This window comes from Tachypleus tridentatus, chromosome 13 (genome assembly GCF_004210375.1).
Source record: "Tachypleus tridentatus isolate NWPU-2018 chromosome 13, ASM421037v1, whole genome shotgun sequence".
NCBI lineage: Eukaryota > Metazoa > Arthropoda > Merostomata > Xiphosura > Limulidae > Tachypleus > Tachypleus tridentatus.
The window spans coordinates 22,339,928-22,367,297 of NC_134837.1; the positions used below are offsets into that span (position 1 = coordinate 22,339,928).

The following is a 27,370-nucleotide window of genomic DNA, read 5'->3' on the forward strand; positions in this document are numbered from 1 at the left end:
GGGGGCGCGAAAACTGACTTTGTCCCCGGGCGCTGAAAACTCTAGGTACGCCTCCGGTGACTACATCTAGAATAATGTGATAAGCTTTTCATGCCTCAATCATTCTACATACGTGACACAGCTAGAATCTTTTCGTAGCTACATCTAGAATAATGTGATAAGCTTTTGACGTCTCAAACTTTCTAGATACATGACACAAATATTGAGTTTAAAACTGTAGTGCGTTAGTTAATTAGTTTACAAGTTAGTGATTGCTTTTTTAACGTTATTGAGTCATAGAAGAAAGATAACAAATAACTTTTAAGTTATAACTGTGAGTTAGGTTTTTGTTTAGTGATCACTTATAGTTGGTGAAATCGTGTAAGCTGTAGAAAGAGAATGCTTTCCTTTAATTAGATGGATTAGATTGAGAATTTTTGCCAAATAATTAAAAATAACCTAAGGACAAAAGCTATTAAACTTGCCCCCCAGTGGTTCAGCGGTATGTCTGCGGACTTACAACTCTAAAAACCGGGTTTCGATACCCGTGGTGGGCAGAGCACAGATAGCCCATTGTGTAGCTTTGTGCTTAATTCAAAACAACAACAACTATTAAACTTACGTTATTATCGGCTATTGACCGATTTCAGATCAGCTTGAATCGACTGTTTGTTATTTACTTTCTGCACTGACCATTCAATAACTATACCTAGTTTAACCAATTACAATCACTAACGTATTCCAGTTGTAAAAAAAAAAAATGTATGAAAACTGATGAACTGGTAAATGTGTTTAATCATAAAAATTTATAAAATTATGAATGCTTGGATATACAATAACATGGACCTTTCTAAACACACATGACATTAGAGAATTAATACAAAATCCCTATTTTTAGCAAAAAGTTTCACTGCATGCTGACATCCAGAGATGACTTAACTACTTGACAATATAAATGTATTCTGCAAATAGCCAATACATAAACTATTAAACTCAATAGATCATGAAATACTTTCTTTAACACAAAGTTAAGTTAGTACCTATAGATGACAAAGGAAATACATTAAATCAGTTGCAAAAATTTCATTAAATCTTTTATTCAGAATTCATGAAATCTATGAAAATCAAATTTTACAATCTGGGTTTTAAATGCCTGAGTAAAGAAGACAGACCAACATTCTGTTGAAACACTGTATCGTACGTTCTACCTCGTATTTCAATATCATCAAACTAATTCCTCAAAAACATAAAAGGATAAGTGAAAATATCCAGTTCTGACTTGTCGTGGAATTATAGAGGTGAATTAATATATAGGAGAAGACCTGTCACCAGTTTCAGTTGTGTAATTGATTTGGTAAAGTATATACTATATAAACGATTAAAAACCCCTTAGATGAAAATAATTTGATGATCAAATATATATTTGGATAAATTTAATCAATAGTATTACACGATTTATTAATTTAGACATTCAATGGAGACGTAAAACGAGATAACACCATGTTATAAATCTTAATTAAGATTTGTTTTGTTTGTTCTTTAGAAGTTGTAGAAGAAAGAATTAAAAGCAAAATTTAATAGCGTTGCCGAAATGTTTTATATAATCGTTATTGTAAATTACTAAAATTAATAAATACTACAGTGTTTTTATTGAAAAATGTTTTTTTTGTTAAAGCCACACGGCTCGGTTCTAGTATTCTACGGTATAATTTAGCTATTTTTCACATCTAACTGAAGAAACAATGAATTTTGGTCGTTATGAATAGTAAAAGTTTGAACATTTAATGTAAGCAACTTTTTATATTTCTGTGTAGGTAGCTCGCATTGGTCAGTAGTTAATATTTAAAACATGACGTATCAACCAAGAAGTGAATATTCGACAACAAATACAACATTACGTATTGTTTACTCGATGGTCTATCAAACAGAATAGATAAATACTTAATGTAAGGAGACAAGTAGAAAATTATGTTAATTTCGTGACAGCCTTAATGAGTATAAAGAAACAACAGTACACATTTCTATTTACCTTTTTATGTGTGTGTGTTTTGTTTATTTTTCTTAAGTAAAAAAGCATTTAACCCATCGCATGTAAAATATTTCAGTTTTATCATTACAAGTTCTGAAACTTACATTGGAGGTGAAAGTTTATACATATATGTAAAAGTAATATGTGTACACATGATAATTAAAGAATTAATACAATTAGGCGTGTGTATATATACACCACATGGCCCAAAGTATGTGGACACCCCTTCTAATTAGTGGGTTCGGCTATTTCATTCACATCCATTGCTAACAGGTGCATAAAACCAAGCATACAGCCATGCAATCTCCATACACAAACATTGGCATTAGAATGGGACATACTGAAGAGCTCAGTGACTTTCATTTTGACACTGTCATAAGATGCCACCTTTCTAGCAAGTCAGTTCGTCAAAGTTCTGTCCTGCTAGAGCTGCCCCGATCAACTGTAAGTGCTGTTATTGTGCAGTGGAAAAGTATAGGAGCGACAACAGCTCAGCCACGAAGCGGCAGGCCATACAAGCTTACAGAACGGGACCGCCGAGTGCTGAAGCGCGTAAAGATCGTCTGTTTACAGTTGCAACACTCACTATCGAGTACAAACTGACTCTGGAAGCAACTTCAGCACAAGAACTATTCGTCAGAAGCTTCATGAAATGGGTTTCCATGGCTGAGTAGCCACACACATGGCTAAGATCTCCATGCACAATTACAAGCATTGGCTGGAGTGATGTAAAGCACACCACCATTGGATTCTGGAGAAGTGGAAACGCGTTCTCTAGAGTGATGAATTACAGTTCACTATCTGGCAGTCTCACGGACAAATCTGGGATTGGCAGATGCCAGGAGAACACTACCAGCCTGAATGCATAGTGCCAGCTGTAAAGTTTTGTGGAGGAGGAATAAAGGTCTGGGGTTGTTTTTCATGGTTTTGACTAGGCTTTTTAGTTCCAGTGAAGAGAAATCTTAATGCTACAGCATACTATAACATTCTAAAGAATTGTGTGCTTCCAAATTTATGACAACAGTTTGGAAAAGGTCCGTTTTTATTTCATCATGACAATGCCCCCGTGCAGAAAGCGAGGTCTATAAAGACATGGTTTCCCGAGGTTGGTGTGGAAGAACTTGACTGGCCTACACAGATCGCTGACCTCAACACCATCAACACATTTGGGATGAATTGGAACGCCGACTGTGAGCCAGGCCTTCTCGTCCTACATCAGTGCCCGACCTAACTAATGCCTTTGTGTCTGAATAGGAGCGAATCCCTGCAGCCATGTTCCAAAATCTAGCGAAAAGCCTTCTCAGAAGAGTGGAGGCTGTTATAGCACAAAAGGGTGGACCAACTCCATATTAATGCTCATGGTTTTGGAATGGCTTGTTCAACAAGCACATATGGGTGTGATGTTCCGGTGTCTACATACTTTTCGCCATGTAGTGTACGTTTTTATACTATTCAGGTTGATTCATTTCAAGAATATAACGTTTGTAAAGGTTTTTTATAACGTTCGTTTTCTTCCTTTACTTGTTTCGATACTCTTGATTAGTCTTAAAATTAAATAATTAATTATTAAAGCTAAATATCTACTAAAATCCAACTTAGACTCACTGATAAACTTAAAATAAATCAATAACAATTCGATATATATATGAATATAATCCCAACTGAGCTACAGTCTCCGAACATGATAGAAATATCACCTAAGAGCACTCTATTAATTCAAGAATAAGGGACGATTACGTGCAAGTAGCCCTCTGGTAAACCTTATTAGAAAAGCTCCATTATTGTGTTTAGTAATAATAATAATAAATATATAAAAAAATGTCGTTGGTACCATTATTTGTCTTTACTACAAATCTAACAGAAGACCGTATAGGCTAATGAGTTTGGAATTCCATTTTAAGTCTAGTTACAAATAAAAGTCTAGTAATAAACCAAGTATGCAGTTGCGAGTGAAGTAATCAAGTCACTAAGTCGAAGAAGTTTACAATTAATACAAAGAATTATCTCTAACACTGAGATTCAAAAACACAAACTGCAATTTAATGTAATATACAGGCCCGCTTTCTGTAGGGACTAGGATATTGTTTGTACGGCCTGGCATGGCCTAGGGCGTTAAGGCGTGCGCTTCGTAATCTGAGGGTCGCGGGTTCGCGCCCGAGTCGCGCCAAACATGCTCGCCCTCCCAGCCGTGAGGGCGTTATAATGTGACGGTCAAAAAAGTAGCCCAAGAGTTGGCGGTGGGTGGTGATGACTAGCTGCCTTCCCTCTAGTTTTACACTGCTAAATTAGGGACGGCTAGCACAGATAGCCCTCGAGTTGCTTTGTGCGAAATTCCAAAACAAACAAACAAACAAAACAAAATATGGTTGGTGTGTGAACACTAGCTCCCATCTCAGACATGGAACTTTGCTGATCTTTTAAAGTCACGGTTGGTTTTACACTAAAACCCCTAACCTTTTCCTTCTGGCCCAGCTATTTATTTTGAAATAATGGTCTTAGCTGAGTAGTGACCGGGTAGTATGAAGCACAGTCCATTTCTTGATTATGGACTTCAGATACTCAAAGGGATAACCAGTGACTTTTAAATTTTCTCACAATCTTCTTCTTATCTGTGATTCTCTACCCTTTATCGGTTTTTGCTTGTTCGTGGTTGGTTTGTCGTATCACTCTGTGAAATGTGGCTTGAACAGAGTAATTTATTCTGAAGTCCAGCCAAACCACTTTTATTACACACAGAAGTCGTTACACTAAATTTGTGACCTTTCAAACTAATATCTCGCGCTTAAACTGATTTATACGAGTAGTTGCTGTAACAAAGAGACTGAATACTTATACAATTGAGAATATTTAAATTTTCTTTGAAAATGGAAGTTGCTTATATAAAATTAGTGGTTTTTTTTAGTTCTCGGCTTTTAAATATATTGAGCAGATTCGAAATATATAGTTGTTTTTTAAAGTTTCATGATTACAAGCTCAGACAGCAACAAAGCGTAGAAACATTGCAGTGTGGGTGAATACTTTTGCAAAGCACTGTATATTGCTGTCATACTGCTTGCTATAAACGCAACGCCTTTCAATGATAGAACGGTATCTCGAGGTTGCTTCCTCACATGTGTTTGAATGATAATGACCACAGTATGTATAGCGCAAATCACTTTGGGTAGCAACGACACCCTCGCAAAATATGTAATATTACATTAAAACATTCTATTATATGAATTTGTGTTAAGTGTGGTATTAATGAAGATTGTTCATTTCATGTTCCACTTTTTGTTCAGTCTCTATATTTCTTTGTTTCTCATGACAAAGTTATTCAGAATTTGCATCAGTTTGTAATGGATATCTTGACCAAATATCCTAATAATGTTGAATAAACCTATTCAACTGCTTTGAATAAATTCAGTTTTTCTGGAAATACCACGAGTAGATATAATGGAAAAGCATTTAGATTTGTGACTGTAAAATATCACATTATAGAACTGGCTATTTGTACTGAAGTATATACTGTCCTTTACTTGAAGGCCCGGCATGACCAAGTGTGTTAAGGCGTTCGACTCCTAATCCGAGGGTCGCGGGTTCGAATCCCGGTCACACCAAACATGCCTACCCTTTCAGTCGTGGGGGCGTTATAATGTGACGGTCAATCCCACTATTCGTTGGTAAAAGAGAAGCCCAAGAGTTGACGGTAGGTGGTGATGACTAATTGCCTTCCCTATTCTCTTACACTGCTAAATCAGGGACGGCTGGTGCAGATAGCGCTCATGTAGCTTTGCACGAAATTAAAAAACAAACAAACTTTACCGACTGTTCATTAGTTTTGATTTCCATCGTGAGTTATGATGTAAGATGAAGCGGAACAAAAAAAACCCAAAAACTTTGATATATTCTTTTCCGATTCTGATACGATTTCAGATAACTTTGTGCTTCTACTGGTTTTTAACGTGTCACTGTGGCAGCTCTGAATATACCTGTTTCTATAATTATTGTCCATGATTTTTTACATTTTAAGCATCTCTGTGCTTATCATGAGGAAGACCTGGAGCAAAAAAAGGTAAAAACTGGTTAGTCCATAAATGGGGGGATCAATGAAATTAAAATGACAAGGGTAATCTTAAAATTAAAAAGAAATTATATATATTCATTATTTAAATAACCTCCGCTAGCCCTGGTCAGGCTAAAATTTACAAAACATATGGCCAAAAATTAATGTTTTAAATTTATTAAATTATTCACAAAGTATAAATATATTTTACAAATAAATAAACCAAAACAAACACTTAATAATACAACTAAGAAAAGTTTTTAAATTATTTTTTCTCTAAAAACACGTTATCACAAGACAAATATTAGTTATAAAAACAGAAAATTTTATTCTGTTTATATATTTTATATATTTATATTATAAATATTAATTAGAAAAACAGAAAAAATTAATTCTATGTATTCATTATTCAACCATAACGAGACGTTAAAGATAATAAAATTGATGCAGAATTACATTGGTCATTGCATCATCTCGCTTGATCCACTGTTCAATTGTTTAGTGACATGCATGCGGGCATGCTCGAAACCATCATTTTAATTTCGTTTTTCATGACTTGGGATTTCTTCAGATTTTAATGGCGCAGCCTTGAGGTTTCCTCATTTCCATGGTGGCAACGGAACATTCTAATAGTCATGTTCTTAAACATTTCTGACAATTCGGTGTTCCTTATAAGCTGTTCTCACCAATGGTTCAGCATTAAGTCCGTAAAAACCGATTTTCGATACACGTGGTAAGCAGAGCACAGATAGCCTATTGTGTATCGTCGTCTTTAACAACAAAACAAAAAATCAAACACAAACCTGTCTACAGCAAGTAACCCAAGACATAAAACACACTGATGTGGTGCCTTGATATGTTTACGTGTTTGTGAATATAATGGGTTTTGGGTCACGAAATAAATACACCTGGATGTAAGATGAGTATTCCGTCTGTAGAAAAGTACTTTAGAATTATTATTTTAACGCTAATTAACCCTTAAGTACCCAAGCTACTTATTCAAAATGTATTATGTGAAGTACACTTTCACCTTTTGCCGTGATCAAATATTGTTTTCAACCAAACTCAGATTCGTGCAGGATAAATACACATGGGTATAAGAGAAAAAGGTTCCTTCTCTGTTTAAATCCCCTTTGAAATTAGTGGCCCAACGCTTATTAATTCCAGCTATTTATTTAATACATCATTTCTGGAGCACATTTAAGTTGTACTTAATTTAACCAGTGTCTACAGGTTGTTTTGCACACCCATTCGATTTTGGGATGGGAGAAATACAGGTACCTTTCGTTATAACTTCCCTTTATTAATGAAATTTTACAAACAAAAGTGATACGTTAATAGCATTTATTTGTCTGTTGTTCTGAATCTACATTGAATATGGAAACCCCGTTTTTCAGTGGTTCGAGCTCACAGACTTACCGCTAAGCCACTTGGGGGCCATCATTTACGAAATTGTGGTATCATAATTCTCGTTCAGGTTTTCCAAGAACATTCGTGTAGGACTGTAACTATGGCAGCCGCATGGTGTTATTCGAATAATGTCGTTCGATTTTCACAGTGTGCACGATCACCAATGCACAATATGTTAGTTAAAAGTCCAGTGCGTGTTATATTTCTTGTTAGTGTTCGATTTTTGCGTCGTAGAAATTATAAGAATGAGAAATTATCAGTTGTTAACGAAGATAAGAAAGACTATTTTTCTAGTTCTCTTTCAACCAGGTCTAGTGTTGAGAAGAGACAAGAGTGTTTCTTTGCGAAAAATACTAAACTTTGTAAAAATTCTGCTTTGATTAGTGATGTATCTGGTTCTGAATGTGAACCTAACAAAAATATTTCTGCTAATGATTTTTTCGGGGTTGAAAGTGACATTGAAAGTGGGACAGCACGTGATGAAAATTTTCAATGCAAATCTGCGAACATTGAAAAATTTGAATACCTTTTAAGAAAGCGAGATGCTGAAGTAAACGATAAAGTTATTGAAACAACTTTCGGGAGAATTCGGTATGATATTGATAACATGCCACAATGCCATGAACAGGATGAAGATTACAGTTTAACAGAAACACGTAAAATTGAAGCTGAAAGTGAATTACTTTTAACAAATAATAGTAATTTATCAGGCGAGAAAACAGAGTACCAACAAAAAAGTGAATTAGATTTAAATAGGAAAAAATTCTTATGTGATAACGGAAGAAGTAATTGTGAAAATGTAATGAACTCTAAAAACCATGAAGATCTGGGCTTCATTGATCAAACTTATTTTAGTCAAAGTAGCTCTGGAAGCTCACAGTTATCAGAATCCAAATCAAATGATGATGTAGCTGATGTAAACCTTATTGAAGATCAGTATTTTACAGCTGCAGGCTTGTATGGAAGAAGCAACACAGAAAATATTAAAGAATACCTGAAGGATGCCCAAAATGCAACACCACCTACTGTGGAACCTTCTTTAAAACAAGTAAAAAGCACACAAAAAACATTGATTGAAGAGCAATTTGAACAAGATACATTACAAAATAACCTTCCAACTGAAAATTTGAATAATAAGCAAATGCCAAAAAATATTCCTAATGTATGCAGGACACCATTAGTTACATGTGAAGAAATGGACTCTGATATTGTGGAAACAAAGCCTAAGGAAACTACAGAAGATTGCTCACAAATTCCTTCAGCAGATAAACGTATAGAACTTGATAATATCATACAACATGAAAATAAGGCCAGTAATGACAACAGAACTAGAATTAAAGAGCTTAGAACTAATATTCATGTGAAAACAAAACAAGAAAAAGATGATTGTGATGAAATTTGCACCAGAAATAATTTTGACAAACAAAATGTTGTTCCCAACCATCAGACTGCTTATGATTATGTAATGAAAGTGCGTAAAGAAGGTCAGCAAAAAACCCGAAGTAAGTGATTTGTTTTAGAGCTTTACAAATTGATGACTTGGAAATATAAAGTTTGCCATAATGACCTAGAAAGGAACTTGTTATGAAAGTACATTTTTTATTTGTATTTGTGTTTGGTGTGACTGAAACCATTATCTATTTAAAACAATTTTTTTATACATTGTGTTGTAACATTTTTATCACTAGCGAGTTCTTTTAGATTATTTGGTAAATGTAATACCAAGTTTAGCTCATGTAATAATGGCAAATTAATTTACTTTATAATGTTTGCCAAAGGTTACATTTGCTTTTACACTTTATAGGCATCGGTTCACAAGCAGAGAACAGAAATTTCATATCTAATGGTATGCATAACTTAAACTTACAGAATATCCTTGCTAGTTCATCATCCAGTGTAATAAACCTAATAAATTTCACTACAAGTGCTAAACTAAATCACTCACTAAATAGTTTGTTGAATTTTAGCACATTTATTGCACACATTTATAATGTGTTTATTTCTTCAAATTCCATGAAATTTTGAGATTGTTACATCATTATAAACTTTTAAGAATTTTGGGATTACTTTTACACAATGTTCTAGATATAGAGTCATCATATTTAGTAGCTGCTTTTAGTAAACAACTAAATTATAAGATTGAAAATGCAGTACTATAACAGGAAACCCAACATGAATTTAACAAAAACATATGGTATTGTAACAGTTAGGATATTATATAGTTACTAGTAAGAGTACAATACTATGTTTTTTTGTTAAAGTACTATGTAAGACAGAGAAAAGTTTTTAAAGAAATATACATCAGCATCTGTGGTTCAAGATTGGAATTAGTTATTTTTGAATTCACTAAGTACAATATGCTAGTTGTTTATTGATTGTTTCTTTCATTAATGGTATTGGTTTTACTAGTTACTATGTCAAATGTAATTATTAATTACTTATAATTACTTTTCACCAGCAGGGCAATTATAAGCATGGCTGTCAGTCCTATTTCTTGAATAACAGAAGGTATATAGACAGTTGATGCTTCTATCTGATCAGTGACTTTAAGCAAAAGGTTGAAATGGGTATTGGATTCTTAGATCTTATTGCAAGGTTTTTGTTGAAGACTAAGAGATGACTTAGCTGTTAAATATGCTCTTGTACTTTTCCAAGAAAATATATATATTGGCAGTATATTCCTTACCCTGAATATCCTGAAGGAAGTATGAGATTTGACCTGTATCATGTTCATATTATATTGTGAGGTTAAACTTAAAGAGAGATAAAATAATTAGAACAGTAAAGGTTTTCCCAGAGTTTTAAAGGTTAAAGGTCAGATGATCTCTTTCTTTCGTTTTCCTTTATCACTAGAGAATGGACAGATACCCAGGGATTAAAGCAATAAATATATATTTGTGTTGCTAAAGTGTTGTTATTTTCTACACTATTATGAATAACTGTAGTGGTATCTTGAACTAGAACTTTAATGAAAATAGACTATGATTGTAATTAACTAATAGCTGGTCTTCAGTCATCTCAACAATGTGTAACTTCTGAATTAAAGTAGAATAATATTCGAGACTGTTATACCTTTTGTAAGCTCGAGGGTTGAATGAGATGTAATGAAGTTCCTCAGGCTATCCAGACATTTGGATAGTGAGTTCAGTTACTTTTAATATAAAGGACAATTTATCAATAACATGTATTATCAACAAATAAAGATAAGGGTGAAAGCTGTTTTGGGTAGTAAACAAAGAATAAGTTTTATTATTTCATCTGTGTCAGTAATTGTAAAAATTGGATTATTAAAGTAGCATATTATGTCATTGCCTTCACATAAATCATCATTTTTATCAAACCAATGAGTTACTTATAGAATATAAAATACATAGTGTATGTGTTGCTTTATTTAATAAATATATCACATTTTAATGGCACTGTTGTTTCTCCATATCATTATTTTGGAGCACTATGAGTTGAAATGACTGTAGCATAAGTTGCTCTGATAAACCCTCGATATCCTTCAAATTACATTTTGGTTGTATATCATACGTACAATAACCCATAAAATTTTGGTATTCTAATATTTTAAGAGTGTAGTTTTTGACAGATGTCTCTGTTAATTTCTCTAGCAATCTTCTAATTGTCTATTAAAGTTTCTTTTAGTTGTCTTAGAGATTACTGATAAGATTATTTTTATATTTGTTGGGAAAAAAGTTACAGTTAGCATGGTTGTGGTTGTCTTTGTAGCCTTATTTCTCCACAATATCATTAACAAAAGGAATAATAAGTTAATTGTTTCATTCATAAAACTTTAATTTATACTTCTCATAAATATACATGTTTGTAGGTGTTTTATACCTTTAAACTGTTTGTTATGTTTCAAACTGGCCTCCAGAACTTGAAGCATTGATATGTTCTGGTAAACCATAATGATGATCTGGGATATGGACTGAATTAGCCAAGTAAAATTACTACAGCATTTAATATGAATTGAAAATATCCTATTTTACAATGTGAACTAAACAAAACAATTATGCATTGTCAAATTTTAGTTTGAGTGTAGTTGTTTGATAATATCCATGTATGTTAATATTATATTATAGTGCTAATGTTATTTGATCAAATGTTCAGTTTCTATAGGATAGTTTTAGTATTTAATATTTTAACATAAAACTAAAATTTTAGTGACTTGAGGCTGAAGATTTTCATTTGTGTGCAGTATACTATCATTACATTTTAGAGGACAAAATTCCAAACTGGAAGGAAATGCCTCGAGATACTGTTTTACACATTTTGAAGAAGAATATATTGTATAATGACAGTAAGTATATTTACATTATGGTGTTTTCCTTTTATTTTTAATGGTTAAAACTGTTTTTATGGATGGTGTTATGAAGTAGTGAATAAAATTAATTTAGTGGTATCTCTTTGCACATTTCTATAAAAAAAATATTTCCAATATGGTACATTACCTCTTCTCACATAAATAACTATTTTTATTCAGTATTGCCTTTGTATACAAAACATTTTTTCACATGCCACAAGCCTTGAGCTTCCATATACCTCACATTCAAATGGTTCAACTGCATCTCAAAGATAAATCATCTGACAATCTTCCACCTTAGGAGTGCAACTTATGTGACTCCCTCTATACTATTCTATTGAACTGTTATGCCTTGTTTGGCAGTACATAAGTCAAGGCATTTTTTTTGGTGCTCTTCAGCTGTGTTTTTTCATTTAACTAAGTGCATTTTTTAAATATTAATTCTGAAGTAGATTTGTTTTTCTTCTTTTTCAAGAGTTCACAAATTTTATGATAATTTTTTCCTAGTTTTCTGTTCTTTTTCATCAAACATTTGTGTTTGATTATTCATTGTTGCACACTGAATTACAAAGTACAAATTACAACATTGAAGGTAGTAACTTCTGTCAGCTCATGTACACAGGCCACAGGTGAGAGTAACTTTCCTGTGGACTTATCAGCTCTCATCTGCAATGCCACATGATTCAATCTTCCCTTTTTAAAATTGCCCCTATTCCTTCTGAACATGTCAAACCTGTTGAAGTTCATGATGATTTTGACAGCCTTTTTCTTCCATGTGGTTTTGCCATGTCTTCTTATGCCCCTATTGCAGAATTAGCTAGGACTAATACAGCATTTTTAGACATTATTTCTCATGTTTGTTCTGTTTTATACATTTCTCTAGTTTTCTCTGGTTCTTTTTCTTCTTTCTTGTATGGTACACCCTCCTCTTCGTGTTTGATTTTCTTCCATAGATATTACGGTTCATGCAGAGCAATTTGTTTATTAAATGGTTGATGGTGATAGCATGCATCACTCTCCACAGGTTTGAGATCAGTATCCTTTGGCCTACCATTAAGTTAAATATCTGTTTCTTAATTCTCATTTGTTGGAATTGAATTTACCTATGTGGATGGTAGACCTTAATCATCCTGTTCTTTTATTATATACCTAGTTATCCTGCCTTCGACCTACCCTATTGACCTTATTTCTGAAGCAATTCATCAAAATCCTGAGAATGTTTTGAGGAATAGCTTCTCTCTGATAATCTACAAGCTGGCTTTTTTTTTTTTCTGTGGTTCTTTCCTCATGTGTTTTTTCCCACTGTTAGGGTCCTGGGAAGGACACTTTGGAATCATGTAAGATCAGTGAGACAAATGACACTTTCTTTTTTGCTTGAACATTTGCCTCATTCAGACAAATTTGTGCCTAAACAAACCCCTATTACTGTTTCCTATCTTGTTCTTTCCCAGGTATTACATATTTGTCCTTCTAGTAGTTCCTCCTCTCATCATATTATTTAGTGTGAATGGACACATTGTCTAGAGTACTAGTGATTACTGTATGGTTTCCGGTCCATTTGGAATTTGATTGACCAATTTCTGTTTCACCCTGGTGACTCTTTTCCACAGATCTGTGGGTTATTTGGATATTCTTTGATGGACTTGTCATCCACTTTCTTTCCCCTCTTCCATTGTCACAGGTACCTGTATCCTTTCCATTGCCTCAGGATTATACCACTAGTAAACATTTGTTTGAGGCAATACAATATCTTTTTTTTTTTCCAGAATACCATTGGACCTGTCACTTATCCTTCACCAGGTTTTTATTTCAGACTGTTTGTGGTACCTAAGAAAACCAGGGACTAGCAAACTGTTATCGATTTGTCCCGCCTTGGCCAGTTTTTGTTCTACCTTGATTTACCATGGAGTCTTTTTTCACTCTCTAATGGGCTTATTCTCCTGGTTTGTGGATGACCAGGGTAGATGTTATGAACATTTACCTGCATGTTCCAATATCTTGTTTGTCAGGGTGCTATTTTCAGCCCTGTCTAGCCCTGCCATGTCTTGGATTGAATAAATAAGATATGGGCTGCTTTTCAAAATATGGTTGGTTTGCATAGTTGTTCATTGTGCTTTCTCCGGTGTTGATGTTCCTTTGGAATCTCCACTGCATTTTCTTATTCCCTTTTTGTTCCAGAGAAGTAAGAGAGCCATTACCACTTTCCAGCTCTAAGCTGCTGGGTTGATAGACCATAGAAGCATTCTTGTGAATGTCATATTGATATACAATACAAATAATGTTAAAACCATTCAGTTTAGATAGGGTGTTGGTGTTCTGCTAGCGTAGATAAAGAGATGTCCTCCAAGCTTGTGCTCCATCTTTGTATGAGTTTATCTGAGGGGATGTTGCAGCTTTGGAGTGAGTCTTCATAACTGCAGTTGACCCTTTTGATTGGGATCCCTCATACTACCCCTGCATAGATGTCTTATTGCAGTGACTGGGTTTTGGATTCAGAGCTGAACCAATTATCATAAGTCCTTACACATTTATTATAGGTATATCTGTTTCTCACTCAATTATACTTTTATTCTCACCACCCATATTGCAAATTAATACAGTTCTTCCTCTTATGTTATTCCTTGATGATTTTCATATACTTAGGATGTTATTGTGCATATTGGAAATGTATTTTCAGTATAGGAAAATTACTATTTTTGCACTTCTATCAGTTTTAGAACTTTATGTAAGCTCTGGACTCTACTATTTTTACAACAACATCCATGCTTTTCTCTGAAATTAAAAGTAATTCAACTAAGGTTCACATAATGTTTGTAAATTCACAAAAGGTCTTTTATTTTAGTCCAGCTTATTAGATGAATGTGATAAAGAAAATGTGATTTACTTTGGTTAAATGTACAAGTTGCACAAACCAGTTTATGTTTCAGGATTGTGGAAAGTTAATATTACTATTGCTAAGTTATGAAGTTTTCTTTATTATTGTTGTCATGAAATTATTTTGAGTAATGATTTACTACCAGCACTGACATGTTATTGTCCACATTGTTTTATAACTGTAGAAATTAGTATGTATATATGATACAAGCATCTGTTAACAATCTAATTATTTGATTATGGTCTATTTGAAAGTATAGTTTTGACTGTAGGAACATGTCTTTAAAATGTTTTTTTAAAATATGTGATATGTAATATGTATATATAACTTTTACAGATGACATTGTAGCCATTGACAAACCTTATGGGATTATTTGTCATGGTAAGTTTGGAAAAAATTATTTGTGATGTGTAGATTTGGTAATATTAGGTAAGGCCATTGACTAAACTTGTCACATTATAAGTCATAGTAGTTTTGTCAAATTCATTTGTTATTATGAAGGTCAGGTGGGGATAGGTATTAAGCCATTAACAATTTTAATTTATAGCATTATACTTCATTCAGTAGATGTCTTGCAAATTTATTTCTTAATATGCAAGAAGAGTTAACTTTGTTTGGGCTATTAAAACCTCTTGTGTAGATATGACAAGCTTTACACATTTATTAACATGTAATTAAGATTGGGCTTTATATAACTCTTTTTCAATGGGGCTTGGTTTAATATACATCAGTATGAATACACAGTTGCACACATTAAGTATTTGTACTATACCTTTTTATTCAGTGTGTGCATTTTAATAAAATGTGCAATACCTCAAGTAAACATTACAAGTCTTTTGTACATGAAAATCAAATTTTTTAATGATGTGTTTTTACTAAAGCTTCTTTTGTAAATATACTGAGTATATTTTTTACTAGTTCAAGTGGAAGTGATTTTTTATGTTATGATTAAAATTTCTTTTATGTAATTTTTCAGAACCTCTTAGAAACATTTCAGATTTCTGTTTTCAATTAAATAATATTAGTTAGTTAATGATATGCTCGAGTGTTCAGCCTGTAATTAAATTCCAAAAGATAAGTTCTAAAATTAGAAATAAAACTAGTAGTTGTGCCTTTTTTCATTATTATTGGTCATGAAGTTTTGAAGTACTTCTCTTATGAGTTTGAACTGCCAAATATTTCACATTTGTTTTCTGTGTTTATAAGTCTTTGTAAAATATTCTTACTTAAATTGGTGTTTGTTTATAGTCTCTGTTGTATGTGTTTTCCAAAATTTGTTCCCCTCAATGTGAATTTCTGTACTTGGTGAGGGGACCTCCCAGGGAAGGTTTTGTTATTTCACTTTACCTTCTCTGGGATCTAAACATCCACTGATGTGTTTGCCGTGAGTGGTGACCTGTGAAGGGGAGAAGAGGATCCTGGTGGTTGAGGGGTCCAACCCTAACACACCACTTTGGTTAGGGTCAATCAAGTACCAGTGCTGGATGTTCTCAATAGGTGTTATGGACATTGTATTTGATGCTGGTGTTTGTGTATAGTGCTCAAGAAACCTTGGCATTGCTGCAGTGTCCTTGTTTGGTATTGTTGTGTGTCCCCATGTATGGCTTCATGGTGGTTGGGGTTAGTGGGCACCAAAATATTCCTTTTTTATTATGGATCCTCCAAATAGAAACTTAAACAATATAGTGAAAAAACAGTCCATACATGAACAAGCATATCTTGAATATTCTGAGCAGCAATCTTCAATATCTGAAACACCTGTTGTTCCTCATTTTCTTATACTACATTCTCTTTCAGACAAACCTTTAGGGCATATATTTCCCTTTTTCATTCAGAATGGATTAGAGAGACTTGCTGGTTCTCTAAAGTCAGTAAAGAAGCTTTGTTCTGGTGACATGTTTGTAGAAACATTCACATCTCAACATAGTGAACTCCTCTTGCATTCAATGGCAATCAGGGATATACCTATTGAGGTTATACTTCATGCTACTTTGAATTCGTCATGAGGGATTTGAAGGACATCCCTGAGTCAGAAATTCTCGCTGGTTTCTCCAGCCAAGGAATTTCTACAGTGAGGCATATCTCGACTCACAAAGATAGAATTACGATGCCAACCAATGTCCTCTTTCTGACATTTACATCACCATGTCCACCTGCCACCCTTAAGGTAGGTTATCTTAATTTCACGGTACAGGCATATTTTCCAAACCCTCTCAGATGTTTCCAGTGTCAGAGGTTCGGTCACTCAAAAATGTCATGTCATGGTTCCTTGACATGTGCAAGAACCATGATGCCTATGAATGTGAAACAGACCCTCATTGCATCAATTGCAATGGCTCTCAATCATCCTAGTTTTGTTCTTCCCCTAAATGATTGGAGGAAAAAGAGGTGCAGCATTTGAAAACGGTTTAAAACATTACTTACCTTAAGGCTCGAAAGTTGCTGTCTGCCACTTTATTTTGGACATATGCTGCTGCACTTCATTCCACTACTACAGTGGGAGTGCAGACAAATCTCTCTGTGTCTCCAAAAGAATTGTTCTCAAACCAAATGGAAAGTCTTATGACCTCCATGGTCAAAAATTACTCACAAATTAATACATGATATGACCGCCTTTATTTTTCAGAAGATCATTAATCTGCTTTGGCATCGAGTCCACAAGTTGACTGCAATCTTTACTAATTTTTGGATTGTGGTACCACACCTCAATTAGCTTATCTTTCGTGGTACAGTTTTTTCCCTGAAATCTTTCTTTACAAATTGCCCAAAGATTTTCAATAGGATTTAAGTCTGGAGAGTTTCCAGGCCAGTCCAGCACCTTTATTCGCATTGTAGTCATAAAATTCTTCACAAGGTTCAATGTGTGGCATGGAGCCAGATCTTGCTGAAAAATGCCAGATCCATCTGGAAATCTCTTTTTCAATTCTGGAATGACTCTTCTCTGCAAAACTTCAATGTACTGTAGCCCTTGCATCATACCTTCTATGATATGTAAGTTTCCGAAGCCATAGTAGCTGAAAAAGCCCCAAAATATCTTCTTCAAGGGATGTTTTACAAACTGATTGTTGTGAGATTCTCAAAGTTTCTCACCTGGAGATCTGCGAACATGCAGACTTCTTTAACCCTGTACGAAGAAATGAGTCTCGTCACTGAATAACACCTTCTTCCATTGTTCTTGCATCCAGTTCTTGTATTTCAGACCACATTGATACCATTTTTTTTCATTGAGTTGGTAAGAAGTTGTTTTTTGACTGGTCTCCTTGCCTTTCTAATGATGTAATATTCATCAAAATTTCGTCATATATCCCAAAAATAGATCGACCTTACTGCAAAACACAGCTAATGACTGTCTGTGTGAAAAAATGACTATTAAAGGAAATGAGCTGGTCCAACGAGCCAACACTGGCTGCCATGCTGGAAATATTGTAAAATGACCATTTGTTTGAATTAATTTGCACAAGGGTGTACTGTAGTTTTTCTTTCACTGCTGCAGACTAGATTTAAAAATTGTATTTAATGTTATTTGTTTTTTTAATTCAAAAATTAAACTTTGTTTTGTTTTACCTTTATATCCTTTTATAAATGTTACTAAATTTACTTTAATTTTTACTTTTTATTGGATGTTTAGCACAGATAGCCTAGTTGTTTTGTGTCATGAAACACCAAACCAATCAATCTGATATTTATTCACATTCTTGAACAATTGCATACAGCAAGTTCAAGATGGTAAACAACTTTGTATAAGTGTATATTTGTTTCAGTTTTTAAATGTACTTTGTGAGTAAATAGTTGCATACATTTATATAGATGAGGTTGTACACTTTTCACACACTTATGAATAAATATAAGTTGCAAAGTTTCTAATATTACATCATTTGTTTTTATTTTATCTCAATTTAGACAATTAAAGAAACACAAACTTAACTACACAGTCCTACAAAGTACAAATCTAAGTGTAATACCAATATTTTGTAAACTACATTGCTATTTTGGTGACCATACATTGCATATGGATCTATTTATTTACTCGTAAATGCTTAAATTTTACTTATTTTTCTTAAAACTTCAAACAGTAGACAAAAATTACATATAAAACGGTGATTTTTAGTACTGAAGAAAAGTGATGGTGATAAGAATGTATTTTACTGTTGTGTTCTTTTGTTACTGAGCTTCATTATTTTTCCAGTGGAGGGTGAAGGAATATAATTTTTATGGGCTTCACATATATATTTTAGAAATAAAAAATTGTTACGCTACTATATTAGTACACCCGAAATATTTGTAAGTTGCTTAGGTTTATAAATAAAATATTTGTGTTAAAAACAGTTATCAGTTTGGAGAAACAGTTTAGATTAGATTGGTATTTGCTCTTCCAAGCTGTTTATAAATGGCTATCAGAATCACCTAAAATGCAACTTATCTTTTATATTAGCTATAAAAACACACAAGAAAATAGACGAAACTAAACAAGATACATTTATTTCTCAGCAAATTAAAATGGTGGGAGGTTCTAAGTTTATATTGTAGCTTGTTAGTATTTACAATTTGTGTTTCTAATTTGTTAATTAACTGTAGACATAAATTGAGGTGTAGAAAAAAGTATGAACAGAGCAACAGAGGTGCTATGTGACACAATTAAATTAATATTTTGTTTTTCATATATGTGTGACGTATGATCAGAAAGTTCTGAGGCTTTACTTTTATTCCAAAGAATAATGTACCTATATCAGTATTATATGCTATCCTCTTCAATGTAATCTCCCCCAGCTGATATACACTTGTTCCAACATTTCTGCCATTTTTTAAAGCAATGCTGGAAGTCTTCAACTGTTATGTGACTAAGTTCTGCTTTCACATTATTATGGATAGTTGAAATGCCATCAAATCTCTTTCCTTTCAATTAACTTTGATTTTTAGGAACAGAAAAAAATTACACGGGGCAAAATCAGAAGAGTATATGGATGGTGCGTTTTCACAGGAATGGTTTTTTCTGCCAAAAGCTCTTGAACAGATGCAGCAGAGTGTGAAGGTTCATCGTCATGATGAAGAAACCAGTGACCATTCTCCCACAGCTCGCAACAGTTTCTTCTAACTTTCTCCCTTAAGTGAATTAAGACCTTTTTATAAAAGATCTGGTTAACTGTCTGACCACTTTGATTTTTTCTTTTGCCTTAGTTACCATATCATCAGTGGACAATGTCAACAGTTGCCCAGAACATCAGTCATCTTTGACTAATTCCTGGCCATCTTGGAAGCATTTTATCCACTGATAAATGATAGCCTTACTTAAGCAGTTATCACCAAAAGGCAGTTCTTGATATTTCAAGGATTTCTGTTCCTCCTTTACCATTTTTCACACAAAACATGATTCAAACACCTTGCTCTTCTTTTCTGTCCATTTTTATTATGACAGAGGCAAGAGATACGTTTGTCTTTGAACATGTTTTTTCGCAACATGTGTATAAGGTCTGGAGAAATGACTTATTCATGGGGTAGATCAGTATTTGTACTTTGTACATACCTTAGTGAAACTCACTCCTGTATTAGCACCTGTAACAGAACAAGTCTTAGAACTTTTTGATCAGACCTTGTATATATTCTTTCATATTAAGAATTTAAAACTTACCTGTTAAAGTTTGAAATATAAACTATGTTTTGATACCAATTATATTGATATGTAGTAAAGTTACTTTTTAACCTTTCAAAATAAATAGCTAAGAGATAATCACGATGTGCAGTTTGACCTGCCTGTTGCTAATGAGTTAATATTAGGGATTTTTTGTCTTGCTAAATGTAACATACCCCTTTGTTGATATGTAGGTTGAATTAGGCTAAGTTGGGAAACTAATGAAATCCTCATTGGGATATGTATATTAAGAATTTAAATATCTGTGTTATTGTATCAGTTGACTAAGAATGTGTGTGTGTGTGTTTATATTAGTGTGACACAGAGTAATATATAGTAACAATAATAATAGATAGAACATATTCAAGTCAATACTACAATAATAATAGGTTAAGGACATAGAGATAAGCATTACTGTTACAACATGTAAAATATGTGCAGGTAAATGTAACTTGTTAAATAATGAGATAATACATTAATGTGATATACTGGTTTCAATTTATTTATTTGATCTAGGCTACTTCATCTATAATGTATAATATACATGTATATATTCACAGGTAATGAAGATATTCCAGTATTGTCATCCTACCTTTCTCAACTAGCTTCTCATTTGGATAAATCCTCTTCTGATTCAAAACTGTATATAATTCACAGACTAGACAAGAAAACCACAGGAGTGTTGTTGCTTGCAAGGTAAATCTTAACCCATTCACTACAGTTAGGACAAATGTTTTCCATTGTAGTTACTGTTTATACCTTCCTCTGGTGGTTACAGGTTCATTATCTTGACTGTCTTCACCATATGGAGAGCTAATATCCTATTATCTCTTCATCATTCTGCATTTGAACATCACTTGAGTCACTTTCACTATCTTCTAAGCTAGCTGACTCAAGTGCACCAAGCATATTTACATAATAATTAATGTTATTATTTGTCACTCTGGCAATGCAAGCATGGTCAGCACATAGTTGTCATATATTTCTGTCAGACATCTAGTTTGTTCGTGAAGGGCTGAGTGGAAACATGGAAATCATTGGGGGAAACCATATGTTAACATTAAGTTGGATACCGATAAATACTTTCTAACCAATGTAACTCCCATACATTACACGTAAGAGCTATAGATTCCTGCTCAAACAGACCATCATGCTTAAGCCTTCAATGCTGTTTTGTTACAGAGCAATTAAATATAAATACAGAACCTTCTTACAACACCAACCTTTCACATCCTCTCTGTCAGGATTTGTTTATAGTACGCTCTTACTCTGATACTATATTATGTATTGTGTGACTAGTAGAAAACCAAGATTGTCATGTGTCAAATAATATACTATATTCTTCTGTGAACAGAGAATTGTCATTTTTTTCTATTAGTATAAGCTTTATTCCCACAAGAAAGATAAGGAATAGCTTGGATGTACTTTTAAAGGCTGTTGTTACATAGTTAAAAAGCCAGAAAAATTATGGCAGTTATTAGAAAATGTCTGCTTTTTGCAGATTATTAGTGTGTTCTTATGTACATTATTTAATTAAATAAAAACTTATTTAGTGTAGTAGTACCATTATAATAAAATAGTTGTCTTAACAGCAAGAAAAAAAGAAGTTTTAATAAGTACTTTGTTTTTTTGTTAATTCTTTATTTCTTATTATAAATGTAATTAAAATGTAAAGATGGGGAGCTCTTTAGGTTAGTTAAGGTGAGATTAAGGAAAATAGTAATATAATAAAAATGTTTAGCTCATAGTAGCTCTGAGATCATGGTTAATGTAGTGTGAGCTTTAGATTCCCTAAGTGGCTTACAACTCATAATGGCATGAATAATAGTAGTTAGAATTTGTTTATAGAGCAATTAAAAAGTAATAAAACAATAAAATTTTAGTTTAAATAGATGTGTTCTGTTACATACTTAAAGCTACTTAGGAGAAGTAAATGTAGTTTCCTGTTATGATCTGAAATCATTCTAGAAAAAAGAAAAAGGTAATTTTGATTTATGTTGTTTTTTGTTTTTTTGGGGGGTGGGAGGGTAGAGGTTACTAGGTTTTCATATTGATCAACAGTGTATTGAGTTAGGTTAAAGAAGCTAACAGATAGAATTTAAAGTTTTACTTGAAAAACTTAAATGCATTTAGAAGGTTTTAGAGATTATATAAATGAAATTTGAGATTTTTGAGATGAAGAAGAGTGTTTTTAATCTTAACATGAAAATCAGTTTAAGGAATGAGCTTATTACTTGCTCTTTTCTGGAAGATGGCTTGTACACATTCCAGAGTGATCTGTTGCTAAGCAACAGTTTTTTGTAGTCTTAAATGACATGCATATAAGCAAGAGAAAGAGCAGATTTCTGGTGTAATTTCTTTCAGCTGGAAGAAACATAGACTATAAATTATCTTGGAAACAACAGCTAACTGCCACTTGTCCATTGTTAAAGTTGTAGTTCTTAGTGCTTGCCTGTTTTTTCTCACCTTATACATGATAGTGTGATAGACAGTTAAATTGGATAGGTGTTTTACTTTCATATTTATTTAATTATGGTTTATTTGTGTTTTAAACTTTATATTTGAAAGGTTTAATAATTTTTATAAGATATACTGTGCATCCCCTTTGTTATTAGGTTACTGCCTTCCACCTGTTGTCATTCTTAAAATTTTGTGTGTTAGTTACTAAGTTTATCTTTACCAAGTGTATCTTTTCCCTCCAGGGGCATGTCCCATTTTGAATTCAGATCTCACTTAGTAGTGACTGTTGCGTGTCCAGGTATGCTTTCTATATCTCAAATCTGCATTGTATGGCTAAGATGAAATAATAAAAGTAATAATCCATGGCCAGTAATGCACACTGTGGAGATGAAATATTCCACAAGATTGATAGTAGGTTTTTCCTTGCAATATAGTTATTTCATTAATATGCCCATTCCAGATCATATTATCCCAGGAACTTACATGGGTTAGTTAGAAGGGAATAGCAGCTATTGCTTTTATTGCATAAATCAGGGATGATAAGCTTTTGAATATGTTTTTTGTGGTCAATTGTTGTACTCTCTTCAGTGTTGGTGTTCCTTTGGTCTTTCCATTGCTGTTTATCCCACTTTCTTCTTCTAGCAGACCTGGCCACATGGCTACTGGACCATGGAGATATTCTTCTGAATGCAATCACTTCCATTTAGTAGAGAGTAGGGCAGTGGTGTTCTGCTGGTGTGGATAGCATATAATCTTCCATTCATGTGCTTCATCTTAGTGTGATGAGTCCTGGAAGTTGATGTTACACATAGTTTATGTACAGTTCTGTCTAGAGTGTGAGGATGTGTATATTTACAGAATCAATCCACTTCCATGCAGTGGTACCTAGAGGTTGATGTTGCTTTGGAATAAATGTATCACATTAAAGTTCATTCTTTAGATTACGTGGACGTCGATTCACATTGAGTAGTTTTGGATTAATGCTGTACCAATCAGTATAAATACTCCCATCTGTTGGTTGTGATTCATCATCCTCATTACAATTTCATAGTTTTGCTTCATATTATCCACCTCTTTGAAGTGGATTCCAAAGGTTATTGTTTGGCACATTACATCTACTGTGCAGTTCAATTTTGGAGGAGGATGATGTGTGTGGCACAAGTTCTCCCTCTTGCACTTCACCTTGGAATCTTATCCTCTGCTTGAGACTGCTGTTGTGTTTAGGGGATTCCAGTCAGACTAGATTTCATGTGAACTGTTACATTGGCATGTCTTTTTGTACCATCATTTTGATGTTGGGTTCCCAATTGTATTAATAGTTGTGTATCTTGTACATGATTCTCATTTAGTAGATTGGTTTGAGGTGTATGTAATTCTGTTCTTCTCAATTTGAGTTGAAGATGGTGTGCACCCTCCTCGTACAAGAGGTAAAAAGTAATAATCCCAGTGCTGCTTGGTTTTGGACTGGAGTTGCACAACTATGTGTGGTCTGTCATGCCCTAACCACTCTAGACCTTGAAGCACATCCATTTTAACTATCTCCACATTTCTGTCTCTAGATGGTTCTTTTACAGCCTTTCTTCACCAGGATTGATGTTTTGATATATTGTGGTTTGCATTTGAACCCACCAGGTTTTTTTCTTTCCCATTTATGTTGTTCTCCTCCCATTTCCCAAAGATGTATGCATCATCTACTTTCACATTGGGCTCACAGTATACCTAGTACAGAAGTGGTGCAGTCTCCCATGTACTCCTTTCCCAACATATCACACTTTGTGGGTATTCTTTGGATAATTTCAAGGATACATATTTGTATCCAGTGCAACTCTCCATCTGCCTATTCAGTGTGTCATTCCAGCTATACACTTGAGGGTAGGTAGTGTACTGTATTGGAAATTATTATTTTCAGGAGGTACTTGCCTCTTCTCATCATTCTTCCCTATTAAAAACCAGTGTTTTTCTTTTATCCCTAATCTCAAAATGGTAATTTGGGTAGAATCGAATAGAGGGAGTTATATGGGTCAGGAAGATGTGCGGCACTCCTATTGGTGGTCGGTTGTTGCATCTCAAGACAGGGTGGAACCATATTGATTATAGTGTAGGTTGTAATTCAAGGCTTGTGGAGTGTAAAAATGTTTTTCATATAGAGAGCAGCAATGAACATAATTAGTTATACATGTGAGAGGATATGAGTATCTATCAGAAATATGTATCTCAAGATGGCTGGTATTAAAACTTTTATCAGAAATATATTTTCAATAGAGGAAAATAACATATACAGGTTCAAGTAGTTTTCTTTTTGTAGTTTTTGTAAACTGTCCTTTTGTTGTGAATTGTGTAAGAAGTTTTAGTGTTAATCCTTGTGCAACATAGTTTTGTGATATCCAAATAAATGTTTATACCCCCTGACTGTAAAATTTGGATTTGTTTTATATTTTCTAAGGAGTTTGGTTTCTTATTGATTAATTTTGCCTATGTTTATGCCACTTACTGGAGAACACTTCTAATTTTCTTTGAATTTGAATTTTTGTTTAAGTCATTATTTTTCACTATCCAACCCAGTTTTTGAGGAATGCTACTGTCAGACGTAGGAAAATCAGTTTTCAGTATTAAAAAAGAAACACAAAGTGTCAAATTCATACTTTTATTTTTGGTAGATAATAGACACTTTTTAGGAATCAGCCTTTGAATCTGGTTTCCATTTTTCTACTTGTTTCTCCAATATCACATTGTATATTATGAATAATGTTGGTGTAGTGTTTGTCAGTGTAGTTTTTACATAGTATAGACCTTAGTTTTGTGCCGAGTTTTTGAATAAATTTGGAATTAACTGGAATGTCATATTTTGTTGCTAGTTTTAACCAAATTGTTATTTTTCTGCTGATGTAGAGAATATATGGTATGCTGCAGTATATGGTTTCATGATTTTTTAATTTGTGGGATATATTTACTTTTGTTATTTGATTTTGCTTTTTGTCTAGGTGTGTGCATATAATGTTTTCTACAATTTGTGGAGGAAACTTATTGATGTTGGTGAAGTTTTGTTTTGTCTAATTCATCATTAATTTTATCTGTTGAGCATAGTTTTATGGCTGTGTTTATTTGGTTTCTTAGAATGTTGAGTTTTTGTTTTGTTTCATGTGCTGAGTCCCAAGGAATGTATAGTCCAGTGTGGATGATTTTTTGGTGGATTCCTGTTTTAAATTGTGTGTCAGTTCTTGTAATTTTGAGGTTAAGAAATGATATTTGATTGCTTTCTTTGTGTTCACATGTGAAATTAATGTTGGGATGTATAGAGCTAATGTGATTGAAAAATGTGTGTGTTCTGTAGATGTGAATTCCACAATCGTGTTATCTCCATATCTGTACCAGTATAGTGGTGGATGTAATGCTGTGTTAATTGCTTGTGTTTCAACTTGTGTCATAAAAATATTGGCTAGAACTGGTGATACTGGGTTGCCCATGCTTAGGCTGTTTGTTTGTATATAGTTGTAGTTGTTGAACATGAAGTTTGTCTTCATTGTTGTGAATTCTATGAGGGTTGCTAATTGGTTGCTGGGAATGTCTGTTGATGGGTTAGGGTCTCGGATATAGAGTTCTGACGCTATCTTGCAGGCTTCAGAGGTTGGGACTTCTGTAAAGAGGGATATAACATTGAAACTGACCATTAAGGCTTTATGATTAAGTTGATTAAGATTAGACTTGAAATTAAAAGAGTCTTTAATGAATGAGCTGGCTGATGTTATATATTTGAAGAATCCCCATGCTATGTATTTACCAAGATTGTAATTAAATGATTCATATGTGGATATTATTGGTTGTAATGGACAATCTGGTTTATGAGGTTTGGGGATGCCGTATATTTGTGGTGTGCGTGAGTCGGTTTTACGTAGGCAGGAATAAAGTGTTTGTGAAATTGTGTTGGCTTTTTTCATTTTTAGTAGTAATTTGTTCAGTTGCATCTCATGTGTCTTTGTTAGATTTGTGTGTATTGGTTTAAATTTGTTCGTGTCTGATAGGATGTTCTTCATTTTTTGGATGTATTCATTCGTGTTCATTATGACTATTGTGTTTCCTATATCTGCTTTTAGAATTTTTATGTTTTTGTCTTTTAGGTTTTAAATGGAATTAATGTCTCTTTTTGTAAGATTGTTTTTTAGTTTTTTGTTTTATGAAATTATGTTGATGGTTTTGTGAGAAAATTCTTTGAAAAAATTGTTTTGCTTCTTTGAAAATGAACCTTTGTTCATATGGTAGTGTTTATGAATATTACTTCAAAAGGGGGATGTGTTGTCCTCCTGTTGGTGGAGAGCTATAAGCTAATGAAGATTACATTATAGACTGGCACAATACATGTAGGGGGTGAGGTATGTGCAATGACTCAGAGTAATAGTTTTATTATAAAGAAGGAAAAGTCACTATTTGAAATGCATTTTCAGGTAAAGATAATGTGAATTTGAATCTAGTGGTTTAAAATTAATTTGTTTTCCAGGTTTCCAAATAGTAGTCCTTAATTTGTTTGATATAGATTTGGTAATATGACTTTAAGCACAATTCTATTTTTCAAACATTTTATTTGAAATTGCCACTGTAATTATCTTTGTTTCAAAAAGCAGAGTCTGTCCCTCAGAATTTTTTTA

The 27,370-nt window shown here is 33.4% G+C and overlaps 1 protein-coding gene across 1 annotated transcript in view; it reads left to right on the top strand.

The window, feature by feature from the left end:
* The first annotated feature begins 7,482 nt into the window (after positions 1–7,482).
* Positions 7,483–27,370, top strand: part of LOC143237586 (uncharacterized) — a 35,364-nt gene continuing 15,476 nt past the window's right edge. The window contains exons 1-4 of the mRNA XM_076477013.1: positions 7,483–8,962; positions 11,686–11,766; positions 14,981–15,025; positions 20,831–20,966. Of these exons, the coding sequence (XP_076333128.1) occupies positions 7,561–8,962; positions 11,686–11,766; positions 14,981–15,025; positions 20,831–20,966 (1,664 nt within the window). The 5' untranslated portion in view covers positions 7,483–7,560. The remainder of the gene's footprint in view (positions 8,963–11,685; positions 11,767–14,980; positions 15,026–20,830; positions 20,967–27,370) is intronic.